The sequence below is a fragment of the Mirounga leonina genome, unplaced genomic scaffold (assembly GCF_011800145.1).
Source record: "Mirounga leonina isolate KUSES-001 unplaced genomic scaffold, KU_Mleo_1.0 Mir_101799, whole genome shotgun sequence".
Classification (NCBI taxonomy): Eukaryota; Metazoa; Chordata; class Mammalia; order Carnivora; family Phocidae; genus Mirounga; species Mirounga leonina.
The window spans coordinates 602,609-621,880 of NW_023270210.1; the positions used below are offsets into that span (position 1 = coordinate 602,609).

General features: G+C 38.1%; 1 protein-coding gene across 1 annotated transcript in view; it reads right to left on the minus strand.

The window, feature by feature from the left end:
• LOC118014332 (phosphatidylinositol-binding clathrin assembly protein-like) overlaps positions 1–19,272 on the minus strand; it is a 43,514-nt gene that overhangs the window by 18,756 nt on the left and 5,486 nt on the right. The window contains exons 4-13 of the mRNA XM_035010549.1: positions 18,897–18,999; positions 18,643–18,736; positions 18,413–18,524; positions 17,632–17,738; positions 16,960–17,001; positions 12,277–12,356; positions 10,816–10,892; positions 6,437–6,520; positions 6,297–6,327; positions 1,622–1,748 (exon numbers count right to left, since the gene is read on the minus strand). Of these exons, the coding sequence (XP_034866440.1) occupies positions 1,622–1,748; positions 6,297–6,327; positions 6,437–6,520; positions 10,816–10,892; positions 12,277–12,356; positions 16,960–17,001; positions 17,632–17,738; positions 18,413–18,524; positions 18,643–18,736; positions 18,897–18,999 (857 nt within the window). The remainder of the gene's footprint in view (positions 1–1,621; positions 1,749–6,296; positions 6,328–6,436; positions 6,521–10,815; positions 10,893–12,276; positions 12,357–16,959; positions 17,002–17,631; positions 17,739–18,412; positions 18,525–18,642; positions 18,737–18,896; positions 19,000–19,272) is intronic.

Sequence of the window (19,272 nt, forward strand, 5' to 3'; positions counted from 1 at the left end):
GTAGATATAACAGGCTATTCTCCCATTCTTGAGTTCTGCAAAAAGTGTAAGATTGTCTGATTGGTCCTTTCCTTTTTTTTTTTTTTTTTATTTGATTTGTTTTTTCAATGTAACATAAAAGGAGGAAGGTAAGGGGACCTATATGGTGCTAATGCTTTTACGCTCCAATTGAAATGGTAAAATTCTTATTCTAAATGGACTGTGAAAAGTATGTATTTTGTACATGCTAGAGCAAACACTAAGAAACCATACAGAGAGATATAGTCCAAATCACAACATATAAATTAAAAGGAAATACTATTCCAAAATATATTCAAAGAACCCAAAAGAAGGCAAGAAAGAAGAAACAGAGGAACAACAATGATGATGAATAGAGGGAAAAAACAGAAAATAAAAGTTAAACAACATACCTCTAAATAATCTCTGAGTCAAAAAGAAATTAAAAATACATTGAACTGGACGAAAATGAAAATAAAACATCTAAAGCAGGGACTTAGTGGGAGTTTTATACCATTAAACAATATATTAGAAAAGTATCAAATCCATAATCCAAACTGCTTTCTTCAGAAACTAGGAGAAGAGCAAAATAAGCTCAAGTCAAGCAGAAGGAGGGAAATAACAAAGATAAAAGCAGAAATCAATACAATTAAAAACAGAAAGCCAATAGAGAAAATTCAATAAAACTAAAAGTTGGTTCTTTGATACAATCAACAAAATTGATAACTCTGTAGAGCAAGATTGCCAAAAACAGAAGACACAAATCACCAATATCAAGAGTGAAAGAACGGAAATCACCAGATCTTGCAGCCATTTAAAGGAAAATAAGGGAATAATATTAATAGCTTTTCTAATGTAAATTTGACCCCAACTGTTAGGTTGTTCCTACACTTCTTCCTGTTCATTCCAAACCCCAAAATTCCCTTGCTATACCCTTGCTAGGTTCTTAGTCATCTGTGTCCACTATGAAGCAGCCACACCTTTCCTCAGTACATTTTGAAATTACTTACTCCTGTTTCCCAAATCCTCTCAAAACTCTCATTCCTAGAAGTACCTCAGCTGCATATTAGGAAAACAAAGTCACTGTGTACTCAATAGATAATATGCAGTTTTAAAGCAAAATCATATAAAAATAGCACAGGTCCACATCCTTAAGCCCTTGGGGCCAAATGTATTTTGGAATTCAAAATGTTTTGTATTTTGGAAAAATAATTTAGAAATTACACAAAGAATATATTAGTAACACCCCAGGGGGGCTGGAATAGCACCCTGTTAATCAAACACATTAATATCTCTGCAGCAAAACACAAATGCAAAATTCATGTGTGAATATTTACAGTTAGATAAATAATAACTACAGCCTCATCTGAGTTCAGATAAAGTTTTGCAGCCAAAACAGTTTGTTGCAAACTTAACAAAAAAAAAAAAAACACAAAAAAAACCCACAAAAAACCTTGTTTTCTGGAGCTTTTTGAATTTTAGAATTGCAGATAATTTATTGGGGACCCATATTTCAACTTTCAATCTATTAGCAACTCCTGTCAGTTCTCTCTCTCAAATCTCTTTCTTTTGATCTACGGCTACCATTCTAGCATTCTAGGTAATAATACCTAATAAACATTACCATGTGGGGAACAGGAGGAATAGAAACATGTTTCCAGAGCGTTGATGTGCAGGTGTAGGTATTCAACTGCCACTTCATTCCACCAGGAATTTCCATCTCTGAAGGCTGAGGCCACTTCCTGTCAGATCTAAGATGGGATTTATAAATCAGCCCATTTTAGAGACTGACAAATCTATGATTTAAACATTATCAGGATACAGCCCTTGAGACAATATTCATGCTTCTCAACAGGTAAGAGATAATAGGACGGAATCACAAAACAACGCCAAAAAAAAGACCATTGGCTGTTTTTGTATAGGAAATTAAGTTATCATTTCAAAACTAGAAGTTTCTACTGGGTTTTGCTAGATAATGCCAAGTTTAAATTCCCCACTAATGAAGTTTGAGAGTTAATAGAAAGAATTCAGTAGTAGCAGTTTCCCATAAATAAAGTGACTTGAGTGAATATATTTTATTCTAAACTATCTTAATAGTGTATCTGGAGAAAAAAACTAGTATACCCTCATGGTAGTAGGTCAAGGGGCACTAGGCTAAGAGGCAGAAGTATTACATTCGGAGCCCCACGAGGCTATTCACTAGCTGTGTGACCTTGATTAAGTAACTTCTTCCTTTATTTGTAAAATGGAGATAAACAATGCTTTACCTATCCGCTTCATAGAATTAAAGTTATTTAGGAGAATAAATAATACTAGATAGAAAATATATCATATGAGGATTAATAGAACAAAAAGGAAACAAACTCTTATGGTTCTTGTCTCTAAAAGCTCCTATTTATTCCATATTTGTCATATGACTTAGATAAATTTAAGTTTTATCTACGTGACACAGAGTTTAAAAAGTCTTAAGGCTAAAAGATCCAAAACCAAAACATCAGTCACCACTTCCCCTTCCAAAAGGTAGCCACTCTTTTCTTATTATTAATTTTCTTTGGAAGATCTATCACTTACACCATATCCTACTTCCCCTCCTACCTTTCCACATCTACATCTTTATTTTTTTTAAAGATTTTATTTATTCATTTGAGAGAGATACAGAAACAGAAAAAGCACAGGTAGGGGGAGAGCAGAGGGAGAGGGAGAAGCAGACTCGCTGAGCTGGGAGCCCAACATGGGGCTGGATCCCAGGACCTGGAGATCATGACCCAAGTCGAAGGCTGACGCTTAACCACCAAGCCACCCAGGCGCCCCCCACATCTACCTCTTTAAAATCTAGTTTATGTATATATAAAACCACTAAGGAGGTTAATAGCCCTGACTCTAGAGCAAGACTGCCTAGGTTCAAACCCCACGTCAGGCACTTAATAACTGTATAAGGTTGGGCAAGTTACAGAATCTCCATATCTCAGTTTTCTCACATGTGAAATGTGGATTCATCGTATTCATTCAACAAATATCCATTAAATATCTACTAGGTGCCAGGCACTATTCTTGGTGCTTAAAATATATAAAACGGATGAAAATACCTGCCTTCATGGAGCTTATGGTCTAGTGGAAATAATAACTATCTCAAGTTGAAGGATTTTTTTCCTGGAGACATCCCTCTTGGAGTTCTATATCCTTCTGTTCCAATCTAATGTGCTACTCTCTAGGAAATGTCACCCTGGAATTTCCACTGTTGCTATATCGGGAATTCCCTCCACCTCTCACTTCAGTAGGGCTCTCTTTTTCCCTGAATCCCATGTGCTTCTCTCTCTTAGTTTACTTCTTTCTTTTCTTAGAGCATTTTGAATTTTGAAAATGTCTATTTAACTCTTGCATTTGGTTGAGAGCTTGTCTGAGTACAAAATTCTAGACTGAAAATAAATTTCACTAAGAATTTTTAACAGATTGAAGTACTCTATTCTAGCTTCCAGTGTAATTAAAGATCCAAAGTTACACTTATTCCTGATTCATTGTTTGTGCTTTGTTTTCCTCAATTCTTGACACTTTAACCTTTTCTGTTCAATCCCCACAATACTAGGATGTTTCAAAGTTCAATTCTGGACCTACCATTATCCTCTTTATTCTCTACCAAGATGAAGTGATCAAGCCCTTATGGCTTTAACTACCACAGTTTTTAGCTCCAGCTCTAAAATCCAGACTCCTATGTTTACCTACCTCTTAGATGTCTCATACATATCTGAAACCTGTCAAAGGGAATGCTTAATTCAACTTACCAACTGAAACTATTTCTCCTTCAATCTTTCCCATCACGATATGTGACATTACCATCCATGTAGTAGCTCAAACCAAAAACTTAAGCACCATCCCTAATCCTCTTTCCCTCACCTCTAATAGCAGGTCCTATCAACTCTACCTTCAAAACATGTCTCAGACGCATCTGCTTTTCATTATACCACCTCCAGTACTACCATCTCAGATGAGGTGTTTCATTGTATTTGTGAGCTCAGCCGGGAACCCATGATACATCAGCAGATCTATAATTCCTCTTTAAAAACTTATGTGTGGGGCACCTGGGTGGCTCAGTTGGTTAAGCGACTGCCTTCGGCTCAGGTCATGATCCTGGAGTCCCTGGATCGAGTCCCGCATCGGGCTCCCTGCTCGGCAGGGAGTCTGCTTCTCCCCCCTCTCATGTGCTCTCCGTCTCTCTCATTCTCTCTGTCTCAAATAAATAAATAAAATCTTTAAAAAAAAAAAAAAAAAACTTATGTGTGGATGGGACTGGAGGAGATTACGCTAAGTGAAATAAGTCAAGCAGAGAAAGTCAATTATCATATGTTTCACTTATATGTGGAACATAAGGAATAGCATGGAGGACATTAGGAGAAGGAAGGGAAGAATGAAGGGGGGGGGAATCGGAGGGGAAGACGAACCATGAGAGACGATGGACTCTGAGAAACAAACTGAGGGTTCTAGAGGGGAGGGGGGTGGGGGAATGGGTTAGCCCGGTGATGGGTATTAAAGAGGGCACGTTCCAGGGCGCCTGGGTGGCTCAGTTGGTTAAGCAACTGCCTTCGGCTCAGGTCATGATCCTGGAGTCCCGGGATCGAGTCCCGCATCGGGCTCCCTGTTCGGCGGGGAGTCTGCTTCTCCCTCTGACCCTCCCCCCTCTCATATGCTCTCTCTCTCTCATTCTCTCTCTCTCTCAAATAAATAAATAATCTTTAAAAAAAAAAAAAAGAGGGCACGTTCTGCATGGAGTACTGGGTGTTATACGCAAACAATGAATCGTGGATCACCACATCAAAAACTAATGATGTAATGTATGGTGATTAACATAACATAATAAAATAAAATTTAAAAAAATAAATAATAAATAAAATCTTTAAAAAATAAATAAGTAAATAAATAAATAAATAACATCACACTAAAAAAAAAAAAAAAACCTTGTGTGGTATTTGGTCCATACATGTTTCTTGGATGAATTTTGTTGTTTATATTTTGCCTGGAAATCATCAATTTACTCCCAATTTTCAAATATGTTGTTGCCAAACTGTTGCATAAAGTATTTGCTTTTATTATTTTAGTCTCGCCTACACCTGTGGTCATGTCAGCCCTCTTAATCTTCATGTTGTTATACTTTTACACTCTTTTCTGCTTAGTCAGAGGATCTTCTTTTATTGGACTTTACAAAGAAATAAGTTTTGCGTTTATTTGTTTTTGTTTGCAATTTTATTAATTTGAGCTTTTATCTTTATAAATTTTATCTAATTTGTTTTTTTACAATTTTACATAGATTTCTTAAGATAAAAACTAAATTCTTATTAATTTCTCTTTTTTACAATGAAATTTTCCTCTGAGTTTACCTTTTGATAGTTATCAAACTATGTATTTCCTCTTTGGCAAAGGTTAAACTTACAAATAGTTAAGATTTTCATGCCCAATTTTTTATTAACAAGTTCTGATTTCATTAGATTATGACAGAATGTAGCCTGTAAAATTCTTTAGTTTTTTGTCATGCTTTTCTTTTTGGTTGCACACACTCAGGATTATTATTTATTATTTTCTTTTCTTAAGTTCTTCCTGTATTTCTAATAATTTTTACCTTATATATTTAAATTTGTGTATACACAAAACAGTGTCTCCATAATAAGTGTCTTTTATCATTGTATGATATCCTTCCTTATTCTGTTTAGTGATTTTAAACTTACATTCCACAGTGTTTGTTGTTAATATTATCACTTCTGCCTTCCTTTGGTTTCAATTTGCCTGCTTTTTGGAGGTTTTTTTGGCTGAAAATGTAGGGATTCACACACTGAAGTAACATTGATTATCTTAAGATGCTGAGGAGCTCCAACTGGTGGTTTTATTGTCTTTGTTTAACAAAATAAAAAATAAGTATTATTCATTTAATACAGTCTATATAATAAAGTAAGAAAAGAACCAAAAGTACAAAAAATTTGAGAAATGCCAATATTTAAAACATGCTTAGAAAAAGAAGATCCTTCAGATGAACCATAAAGGGATTGTCAGAGGGGTAGAAGGAGAACCATGCAATACATAATACATTGCACTTTAACCAAGAACTTCACCTACAAAAACTGGGATAGAATATAAAGAGTAAATTCTCTACTTTAATTTTTGAAGGAAAAAAAATTCACATATTATAGAGTTTTGTAACTAATGATTCCTATATCGAATTCTAAAATAATTATTTTCTAGTTGTTATTCTCATGAGTCTCTTCCTCTAACATGTATGTGTTATCGGCTGTCCTTTTTAAATAATAAAAACTTACTTGTTGACTGGGCTTTCTCCAAGGTTAAGATCTGTTTCATAAAACAAACAAATTTTACATTAATTTTGTATGCTTTTTCTTAAAATGCATTTAAAATATATATATATATATGGATTATTGATTTAAAAATAGATGCTTACTTCCTACAAGGCTAGCAAGTGAGCCATCCAGATTGTTCGCTATGGTTTTTCCACATTGCTGTCTGGCTCCAACAGGTTTGTGGGCTTGTGAAGGTAATGTTGGTTATAATATATCATATAGGGAAGATAATCTGAAAATAAGAGACAGAATTAGATGAAAAACTAAACCAAATTTATATCAGTAATGATATATATGTACCTCCCATTACAAACTAACAGCACATCAAGTTCTTAGGTTAATGAGTTTAAATAAAGTCATGTAAAATTATTCATTAAATACATTTTAATTGAGGATTCGTTACACACCATACTAGGTGCTAAAGATACACCAGTGAAGACAAAAAAGATAAAAATCCCTGCCTTCTTGTAGCTTACATTCCACTGGAGACAGAAAATAATCAATACAAATGAAGTATATGTTAGATTGTGGTAAGTGCCGAGGGAAAAATAACAGAGAAAGAAGTATGATATGTTGGGGGGGGAGGGGGTATGTAAATTTAGATAGGAAAGGCTCACTGAGAAGAGGACCTTTTTTTTTTTTTTAAGATTTTATTTATTTGACGGAGAGAGACACAGCGAGAGAGGAAACACAAGCAGGGGGAGTGGGAGAGGGAGAAGCAGGCTTCCCGCTGAGCAGGGAGCCCAATGCGGGGCTCTATCCCAGGGACCCTGGGATCATGACCTGAGCCGAAGGCAGACGCTTAACGACTGAGCCACCCAGGTGCCTCGAGAAGAGGACTTTTAAGTAAAGACCTAAAGTATGTGAAAAGTGAACCATGTGGACCCAGCAGAAGGAACAACATGAGCAAAGGCCCTCAGGAAGGAGTATATTTGAAGAATAGTGAGGAGGCCAATGTGTCTGGAGTCAGAGTAATCAAAGGAGTCAGAAAGGCAATTGAGGGCCTTGTAAAGAATTGTAAGGACTTTGCATTTTACTCTGAGGCCACCATCTTAGGCCAACTTCCCTGAGATGGGGAAGCCACTAGAGGGATTTGAACAGAGGAGAGACATGATCCATCTGACTTGTATTTTAATCGGATCACTCTGCTATGTAAAGAATGGACTGTAGAGGGCAAGGGAAGAAGCTAAGAAGTGATGGTAACTTGAACTAGGGTGGTAGCACTGAAGATAGTGAGAAGTGGTCAACTGTAAAATCAGCAGGTTTGGGATGGAATATCAGAAGCTTAGTTTTAGACATATTGAGTTGTAGAACCCTATTAGATAATTCAAGTGAAACCACTGGATAGACACTTGGATATATAATTCTGGAGTCCAAGAGAAATGTCTGTAACTAGAGATACTAATTTGGGAGTCCTTATCATGTAAACAGTATTTAAGGCCTTGAGTCTGGATGAGGTCATCTAGGCAATGAAAAAGTATACATAAAGAGGAGAAATGAGGGAAAATCAGTATAAAAAAAAAAGTCTAAAAAAGAGCCAAGAGTCGCATAAGAAAACCAATAGGCAAACTGAAGAAAGTGTATGAAGGAAGTGGGAGTGATGAACTAGGGGGCCTAATAAGAGGAAGACCAAGTAATCACCATCAGATCTTGCAACATGGAGGTGACTGGTGACTTTGACAAGAGTCATATAGTGGCGTGGAGGATAAAAATAGTGCTTAACATAGCTTATGAGGAAGCAAGGGAAATTTTAACATACCTTTCTTAGTAACTCTATGAACAAGCAGGCAAAATAATGAAGATACAGAGGATTTGAACAACACAATTAACAACCTCAACCTAATGGACATACACAGAACACTGTATCCAGCAATTACAGGATACAGTTTTCCAGTGCACATAAAACTTCTACCAGAAAAAAATGATTATATGCTGGGCCATGAAGCAAGTATCAACAGATTCCAAAGGACTGAAATTATAAAGAAGGTTCTTTGACACAGTGCAAGTAAGCTAGAATTCGGTAGCAAAAAAGATCATTAGAAGATCCCATTTATCCAATAGACACATGAAAAGATGCTCAACATCACTCAGCATCAGGAAAATACAAATCAAAACTACAATGACATACCACCTCACATCTGTCAGAATGGCTAAAATCAACACCACAGGAAACAACAGGTGTTGGCAAAGATGTGGAGAAAAAGGAACCCTCTTGCAGTGTTGGTGGGAATGCAAACTGGTGCAGCCACTGTAGAAAACAATATGCAGGGTCCTCAAAAAGTTAAAAATAGGACTAGTTTATTTTCCAGTAATCTCACTACTGGGTATTTACCCACAAAATACAAAAACACTAATGTAAACGGATATGTGCATCCCTACATTATAGCAGCATTATTGACTATAGCCAAATTATGGAAATGGTCCAAGTGTCCACTGATAGATGAATGGATGAACAAGATGTGGTATATATACACAATGAAATATTACTCAACCATCAAAAAGAATGAAATCGTGCCATTTGCAATGACGTGGATGGAGCTAGAGGGTATTACGCTAAGCGAAATGAGTCAGTCAGAGAAAGACAAATACCGTATGATTTCACTCACATGTGGAATTTAAGAAACAAAACAAACGATCACGGGGCGGGGGAAGAGAGAGACAAAACAGACTCTTAACTATGGAGAACACACTGATGGTCAGCAGAGGGGAGGTGTGTGGCGGGATGGGTGAAATAGGTGATGGGGATGAAGGAGGGCACTTGTCCTGAGGAGCCCCAGGTGTTGTATGAAAGTGTTGAATCACTATATTGTACACTTGGAACTAATATAACACTGCATGTTCACTATACTGGAATTAAAATAAAAAATAAGATTAAAATATCCCCATTTCCCATATACATGAAATTTTAAAATGCATTTCTAAGTAACACATGGGTCAAGCCCTGTTCTAAGCACTTTAGAAGTATTGATTCATTTATCCTGACAGCAACCTTATGAGGATCAGGAAGCTAAGGCACAGAGAGGTTAAGTGGTCTGCCCAAAGTCACACCATCCATGAATGGTAGAGTGAAAATTGAACCCAAGCACTCCGGTTTCATGGCAGGTACTTTTAAATCAGTGATTTAAGAAAAAACGTGCTTTCGGCTGATCATAGGATTGTCAACAGAATTGGTTCAAGCAATGAGGGTAAAGGCAAGCCATAGGGCTTTATAACAGAATGGTAGGAGCTCCCCATTCCCCCTATACTTGGTTTGGAACTCACATTTACAACAGACTGAAGCCACAGCTTGTCAAATACTATATTTACCCTTCTTGTAAAAACCACGGGAACTCAGAAAAGCAGTCATTCTTTTGGAAACAAATCAAACGTGCCACTTTTGCTATAGTAGGATTTTACTCAAAGGACTTATGTTCCTCAAAATTTTGGTCAAACTCACCCATTGAAAATGCAGAAGTTGTGTCCATTGAGAGTATATGTACAAAAGAAAAGTAAAAACATTTAAAATAGATACAGTTTAAGTCTTCAGGTTAAATTGAGAACAAACTTTAATTCAAACAATATAAACTCTATGGTAATATAACATTATTACATGAATTTGTGTCTAGAGGATCAAGTGACATCACTGAAAACGCAATCACCCATTAAAGAACAGAATATGACTGATTATGAGCTGTCATGTGCCAGGAAATGTATAACAACCAGCTCTCCAAGAAAAACAAAAGGCCTGTCTTACAGTGTTTGTCCATTTCTGTGGTGTAAATACTTTCATCATGGCCAATTTCAAGTTACCAATGTGACATCAACCAGCTTGCAAAATTCCTGAAAATTCAGCACACTACTGAAGTATGAGGCAAACTAAACTTAAGAGGTTACAAAAGACTTCCATGTTAAGCATAACAAAGTATCACACTGTATTTGTGTATGTGTTTCTTTGTTAAATTTATCTTTTAATTAGTAATTATTTACAAGTACAAAATTCAAAAGTTACAAAATGGTATAGTGAGGACTCTCCCACCCATCCCTTTACATGAACCACCACGTTCTTCGTGGAGGCAGTACATTTTATTCATTTTTTGTATATCTTTCCAGAAGTACTCTTTAAGAAATTATACAAATGTATATATTCTTTTTTCTGTTTTTAAAAATGAAGATGGGAGCATACTATACTTTGTTTCACACCTTGCTTATTTTCCATTTAACAATATATCTTAGAGATCATTCCATTTCAGTACATAAAAACAAGCCCCTTATTGATAGTCATTTTGCTATCACAACATTGTTAACGGATATCCCCGTTCATATATCATTTCACAACCCTGAATGTATACATTAGATAAATTCTACAAATGAAATCACTAGGTCCAAGACTGCTTCAGGAAGAGGCAACAGACACAGTAGGTGGTTAAGCAGTGGAAGAATTAAAGACTCTAATTCTGCTTTCAGTGATTACTGATATAATCATATAATCGAGTTATGTTACCTGCAAACCAAGCTCTGCTTGCTGAAGCTTTCATAACTGGATTATTTGGGATAGAGGGGATGAATGCATGCTGGAGACTTAAAAGATTACAAGAAAAATGAGACACACTGGAGAATAAATAGAATCACATATATCCTACCCAGCTGAGCCTACATTTCCTTAATTCAACCATTTATCCATCCATTATTCCATCCATCCAACTTTGTACCAACTATACATCTATCTATGATATAGAAAAGAAACAGTCAACAGACTTATTGTCTAATAGGACATGAATATAAGTCAATTGTAATCAATATAACCCAAACAGTGGAATGAATGAATAATACATGAGCCTTATAGAAATTCTGAACAATACTGAAAAGTAAAAAAAAAAAAAGAAAAGAAAAGAAAATTGAAATCAACCATAATTTTTCCACTCAGAAATAACTCACATGAACATTTTGAAGTGATATACCTCAAAATTTGTATTATTTAATTTGTATATATACTTTTTTAAATTTTATTTTATTATGTTATGTTAATCACCATACATTACATCATTAGTTTTTGATGTAGTGTTCCATGATTCATTGTTTGCATATAACACCCAGTGCTCCATTCAGTACGTGTCCTCCTTAATACCCATCACCAGGCTAACCCATCCCCCCACCCCCCTCCCCTCTAGAACCCTCAGTTTGTTTCTCAGAGTCCATAGTCTCTCATGGCTTGTCTCCACCTCCGATTTCCTCCCCTTCATTTTTCCCTTCCTATCTTCTTCTTCTTTTTTTTTAACATATAATGTATTATTTGTTTCAGAGGTAAAGGTCTGTGATTATCAGTCTTACACAATTCACAGCGCTCACCATAGCACATTACCTCCCCAATGTCCATCACCCAGCCACCCCATCCCTCCCTAGAGGGTATTATGCTAAGTGAAATAAGTCAATCAGAGAAAGACATGTATCATATGACCTCACTGATGTGAGGAATTCTTAATCTTAGGAAACAAACTGAGGGTTGCTGGAGTGTGGGGGGGGTGTATATATATATATATTCTTATATAGAGGAGTGTATATATGTATGTGCATATACATGTGTATAGACACAGATCTTGAATGTTACTATGCACACTGTTTTGTGGATAAATATTAAATAATCGTCTGCAACAGTTATTCTCACTAGAGGAGCCTCTAAGAGAAGAAATCAAATTCTTCAAAAGAGGGTTTATTCCAGTCCCAACTTCTGACTTTGAGAATCATTCAACATAATAAAAGATGTTTCCTTGGGAAGCATATCACCCCTGTGGAGAGTATGGGATCCCCAAAAAGACTGAAAACCTCTCTTCCATATTATCATTTAAAATGTGTTCCAGCATGTTCAAAGCCTATTATTTACTTAGTCATTTTCATATTGTTAAAAATAGGGAAATTATTTACAGAGAAACAAAAGTAATCTAAATTAAGACATTTATTATCTTACCTGTAAGGAAGCAAACTGTCATTGTTCTCTTCCAAAGAAGCTAAATGCTGTTTTAGCGCTTCAAGTAAACTGTGGGGTGCCTGAAGATAAAGTTATTGTGAGAGACATATTTTCTGAAAGTTCTTAGCAAATTCATACTCTCTTACATCATAAAAAGGTTCTGAACAAGAATGAAGACACCTATGAATGAACAACCAATAACATAAACAGTCTATTAACACAGATTTTGTATGTTATATGTATTATGTGCTGTATTCTCACAATACTTAACTTTTTCTTCATTTTTTCAGTATTTGTAGGCTACACAGTTCATCTGTGAGTTTTTTCAAATTGTCGCAAATCTCCAAAAAACTTTCCAATATATTTATAGAAAAAAGCTCCACATATAAGTGGACCTGCATAGTTCAAACCCATGTTGTTCAAGGGTCAACTGCAATTGCTACAAACAAATTCATTATGAAAAGCAGCATCTTGATATCAAATCAGATTTTCAAACTGTGCTTTCGCGTACATTTTTTTAAAAATGGCCAAAGGACTGCTAAAACATCTATCTCTTTTGGACTTGAAATCATTATTTTTGACTCCTTCACAAGGAAGGGCAACAAACACATGGGCCTGAAAACAGAGGGGCCTACCTAGCACTCAGTGAGAATGACACAGCCAAGCAGATACCTGCTCAGAGGGCGTTGGAGCCAAATGTGGGGACCAGGAGAAGACCTGTCCAGGAATGCCTCTTCACAATGTGGGCACCCTGAGTACAGAAGACTTAGAGAATCTGTCCCTTGACGAAGCCCACAGGCACCTCAACAGTGGAAAGACCAGGACATCTGCAGCCTCGGGTGAACCTCAAAGCCTCAAGCATACAAGATGGGCAAGAAGGGGCAATGGGACACCCAAAAATGATCAGGGCAGACACACGGTTGCCAAAGGGATAGAGTATACTGGTTCATTCATTCAGTCATTCAATAAATATATAACAAAATAACTACCAAAGAATAACTAAAATAACAAAATAACAACAGTTATCAGGAAATTTGAACAATGTTTGCTGGAAAGAATCCTTTTCATCCGAGTTGTTTTCAGACAATTCACTGACAGCTATAAATCTGTGGCCATGCCGCTGCCCAAGGTTAGCAGACGTGATTAGCAGAACACTGCTTAGGACTACTGGAAACTTAAAACGCACCAAGGCGCTTTACAATGGAAGCGTAGATATGAATCTGTAAGACCTCTTCTGTGAGGCACGCAGTTACCCTCCACCCACCAAAACCACAGAAACACTGTGGTGAAGTGAGGAGAACGTATCCAGGTATACATTAGGGTGGAACCATCTGGTAGGTCTTTTGAGCTCTGACGAGGGATGTGGCCCAGAGACGTATGTCTGAATATGCTGGTGTACAATAAAGATGCATCAGATGGCAGACGGAGCAGACCTTGCCACCAGAGTTTCTGGGAGTCCCACCGAGCACAAACAGCACAGAATGGTGGAACAGTGAGGGACAGACACAGACACATGAGACAGTCACTCACAGGAGGAGGCTCTGTGAGCCCCAGACCATGTCGAAATCAAGGTAGAAAGGGTTAGCTGGAGAAACAGGGGAGATTTCCTTTTAAGAAAACACAAGGGTTTGGGCGAGCCTTAAAATGGTGAGCCTGCACCGAACAGTTCAGCATCCATTCATATAGTAAAGACTGATGGAACCTACAGCATTTCACTCCGTTCCAGGGTTCCCAGGGCACCCAAGAAAGCACGTCATGGGAGCAGCTCTGCCAACCCTATGCCATGACAAATGACTTTCTGTACTGACTGAGGGCCAGGGGCTGGCGTACGGACAAGGAAGCGCTCCCAGTACAAGGAGTTGATTTGCGGAGGAAGGAATGAAGCTCTACAAGAAAGTTGAGCAACAAAGAGCTTCGCCTGTCTTCCACAGCCTCTCCCATAGCCATCTACTTTGTTTTTGATTCAGGGATCCTGGGAACCAGAATTGAGGTAAGGAGGAGAGAGGGTGGCCCAGTGGGAAATGTGGTCCCCCATCCTGGGACTCCTTCTGTCTGATATTCCCCTTGAAGCTCTGACCACAGGCACTGAGCAGTGAAGGAGGCCAAGGCCAAGATGCCAAGTCCAGCTCAGTTAATGCTTGCCTGTGCCCTCATGATGGCCAAACTGCAGTTCTCAGCAAAGGAGCCCTTCCCACCTCTACCACCTACCTGAAGAAACTGAGGTTAATGTGGAGAAAATTCAGAGAGAGGGCTACATTTTGGGAGTTATCTAGGCATGCTTCTGTAGTCTTTTTCAGGAACTCAGGAGCGGGGACTGTGTCTCATTCATTATAGCTCCTTCCTCCTGAAGGGGTCAAGCATGTGTTTGTGAATGACTGTTGATTGATATCCACCAGTTAAGGTGCCTTTGGGCAATGAAATCCCATCTTCTCCCCTAGTCACCCAGACATTCTCACTTTTTCTGTGTTCTGGTTGTCTGCTTTCTCATTCAGGAAGCTGTGAATTACTTCATCCAACAGTGGGGTTCAATGTCTGTGCACAAGTCCCCTTTGTACTTATCTGTACAGGAAGGAATGCTTGCGCTGTGTATATGTTAGAAAACACATTTCTTTAAAGATGTATGGGAAGACATCAGACAGAAAGTCCCTCCTTCTCTGCTGCCAAACCTAACATTTATTTGCATCTACAACCATCCTATCCTTGCCTCCTCCATCCTCTTACTGCTTGCTACTCCTTACCCCTCCTCCTCCATCCTCTTACTGCTACTCCTTACCCCTCCTCCTCCATCCTCTTACTGCTACTCCTTACCCCTCCTCCTCCATCCTCTTACTGCTACTCCTTACCCCTCCTCCTCCATCCTCTTACTGCTACTTACTCCTCTTACCGCCACCGCTACATCCACAGTGTTCTGGATCCAATGTCCTATAATTCCTGAGGGGACCTCGATCTACTACCCCTGTCTCCCCCTACTTCTTCACCCTCTCTCTCTTCATATGACTACCACCTGTCTGAGTACTTCACCTTCCTCCAGTCCCAACCAAGGCAGGCCTGCCACACCAAGGTCAGGGTTGGGCTTTTAAGCCCTGACTTACGGGATGGGGAGAGCTGGGGGACAGCCATGAAAGTCCTGAGTCTCTGGGCTATGCTGCGACTTAACTGTAGTTAGAGGCCTAGAGGCCAGGAGTGGGTGGGGGAAAATCCTGATGGGGCATGTAACTTGTGGGGTGGAGATCTCTGTATCTTAAATAGTCTCCACCTACCCTCCAGGCAAAATAGTAAACAAAAACACAATCACCTTCCAGGAGGATGCAGAAATTGGTGCCAATCTTAAAGATAAAAAGGATGCAGGGGCGATGTCCCCATCATATCTCCCTGTAATTCACCATTATGGCCCCCAAACCAGTCAGGCCCTGGAGAATGAGAAACTACAGCATAATCAATCAAGTAGTAATCCAACTGTGGCCACGTGCCAGGTACAACAGTTTCTCCGGTACAGGTAGATTAATGTAGTCTCAGATGCACGGTATGCGTGAATGTTCTGCTTTCCATTGCTATCAAAAGTGTAAATCACAAAGAGCTTGTAGGCATGGACTGGACAACTGTATACACTTACAGTTTTGACCCAGAGTGTGTTAACTCTTCCAACATTCTGTCATACTATGATCAGAAGAAGTCTAGATCATCTGGTTATCCCTCAGAAAATCACACTGATCCACTTATATCCACGATGTCATGCTAACTGGATCAGATGAGCAGGAAGTGGCCAGTATAATAGAGACCCAGAAAGCTACATGTGTTCCAGAAGGTAGGAGCTAAACCCTACAAAGATTCAGGGGCCTTCTATTTTGGTAACATTTTTAAGGTTCCAGTGGCCAGGGATTTACCAGGAAATTCTATCCAAAATAGAAGATAATGTAGTGCATCTTGGACCTCTCACCATCAAAAAGGAAACACAACACCTGTTAGGCCTCTTTGAGTTCTGGAGACAGCATGTTCCCGCCCCAGGGAAAATAATGCTTTGGCCCATATCCCAGATGACCTAAAAGCCTGCCACATTAGTTTGGGGCCCAGAGCAGGAAAGGACTGCTCAAGCCCAATGGCACGTGTGGGACAGAGCACAAGCGAGTCCAAAAGGCACGTCAGGCTGCCTGAGCAGGTTGCCAGACCTTCGTTTCCGCCACCCCTCTACCTCATATCCCACCCACTGCCACGTGAGAGATTCCTGATGAGCGGCTTCTAGGGAAGGAAAAAGCCTGAGTTCATTTGATTCGCACAACACTGCTATGAGAAAGACAATAGTATTACACCCATTTTGCAGCTGCATAAGTGAGCCGTGGAGAATGGAAATGAGTTGCTTGAGAGCCCAAATATTCTGCTGTTGCCACTGATCAGTTCTGTCCATTGAAAAAGCAGAGTCTAGTTGTTCTACTACGAGTCACCTTTTAGCACTCAGCAGGGACTGGCCTCTTTTATAAAAGCAACAGCTCAAAGACCTGTTCCGAAAACACATGTCTATGTATCTACATATGTATGTATGTGTGTATGTTAGTCATGAGGAAATGAAAATACATATGTATATTTATGGCAAAGGATGGAGTCTCAGATGATATATTATGAATATAATAAATACGTATACATAACAACAACAAAACTCATTTAAACACATAGGAAAGATACACTGACCTGTGTAAGATATGGAATGTTGTTCCGGTCAATTCCAACTTGCTGAATTCACAAACGAGGGGGGACAGTACACATTACAACAGGGAGTGGCAACAAAGAAAAGTAATTGTGAGACCAATGTGCACACAAAAGAGAAAATACCTAGTTGATCAAGAAAAACATGTCAAGCTAAGGTAGGCCTTGTACACTTAAACTTATAGTCACCCTAAGATAAACCTATGAAAAAAAAAAAAAAAGACCTGCCAGATATTGAATCTTCGCTGTTCTGGAAAGAGCTAAGCTACATTTTGGATATTATACAAATGTGTTCTAATTTGTCAAGTACTCAGAAGTCAGCTGTTACACAGATTGTTGTTCTCCTGTGAGTAATACGTTGTGTTTTGTTTTTGTTGCCTTGTGTTTGCTTTGCTTTGGTTTTCAGAAGTTCAACTGCTTCTGAGTGTCAGGGGAAATGTGCGGGTCACCTCATGTGTTTCCTTCTTCAACTGATCACAGACCTATTGTCCACTGCCTGAAAAGACAATATGTCATATGAGCTGTTTCTGGCAGAAAGATAAGCTTGGCAACAGTTATCTTCATGGCTACAAACAAAAATCCTTGAACTACTTAATTTTAGTGTATAGTTTCACTGTTTTGTAAAGAAAAGCCTTGGATAGAAATAGATTTCCACACCTCTGCAACTTTCAGGAACTGTACCAGTTTGTGTGTTCTTTCGAGGAACTTGATGTAAATATCCAAACTTTCCTTGCATTCGTTTTTCCTCATATCAAAATATTTGTCTAAAAATAAAAAAAAAATTACCATGAAGGAGCCAGTATCTATTTTAAGCTGAATCTGTATATCATTTTAACTTGTTCAGAACAATTATAGCTTTAATCCAGTTATAGTCTGTCTTAGCAAGCAACGATACTATTCAATCCATATAATCAACAGATTTTTATGAAGTACCATATGCTAAACACTGATGCTGGGAAGATATCTAGAATTTAATAGCACACACAGATAGTTTAGTTTAGTTTAATCTCTACAACTTCCAGTCTGTAATCTTATTTACTAACATCAAGCTCTGAAGCTTTTTGAGGAAATGAGCTGTGTTTCCTACTCTTTTATAACTCTACAAATGTACTAGATACTCCTTCAGTGTAAGAAAAATCATGGAAGCTTGGAGAACACTTCCTGCAAAATGAATCATTCATGAAGGCTAAATTAGGACAGAAATTTCCCAGAAATATCAATTAGCACTTATACAAAAACTATACAGTTCTGTGGCTAATTAGTCAAGGAATTTTTATCCAAAAAAGCAATATGATATCTCATTATTTTAAAATATGTTTGACCTTAAAAGGATCTTCTATTTGGAATCTAAAATAAATGTAGTCTACGTTAGTCTAAACATAGAGGTAAAAGGTTTTTACCAGTTTATTTTTAAAGCAATGTTTATTCTTTAGCCTACCTAGCAAATTAAGGATCCCCTCATTATAGGCTGCAAAGAGGCGAAGAGAATCCTTAAAGAGGAGCGTGAAAGCAGCATGTATTATACCATTCGTTAGTTCATCAGGATTTGCCTGGAAATTAAATAAAAGAGTAATCAATTACCACCACAGTTTAAAACAATTCCTTCTCCACTTACTGCTAAACAACGTCATTTACCAGTATGTTTAACAGGATTCATAAAGCTCTTACGTTAAAATTAAGAAGAGCATCAAACTGAGTTTGAATAACTGGAAGAGTGTTTAGCAGCTGTTTTGTATCCATAGTTCTCATCATACCATCCATCCTATAAAAGAGAAAAGAGACTCATGATATCAGTAATTAAGAGTTTAAGAAGCACTGTGACATCAGGATCTTAAAATAAAGCTGTGTTTTTGGTCAACGACATATCGGAGGACTTACGAATTTCAGTATTTCTTGCTTACAAACTAATGATATTTACTGACCCTCTCTTGGTTTTGGTGATGTCAGATGCGATCAGTCTATATGCGAGTGACTTCTCATTCAAGTACCTGCTATATCGTCTGATGAAGGTTGACATAGCATAGCCTAAAAATGAAATACTTCATTATTTCCAATTTATTTTTTATTTTTTTAATTATTTTTAATTAACATCTAATGTCTTATTGGTTTCAGGGGTACCGGTCTGTGATTCATCCGTCTTACACAATTCACAGCGCTCACCATAGCACATACCCTCCCCAGTGTCCATCACCCAGCCACCCCGTCCCCCCCACCCCCCACCACTCCAGCAACCCTCAGATCGTTTCCTGAGATTAAGAGTCTCTTACAATTTAACCAATATTAACCATTTACAATATA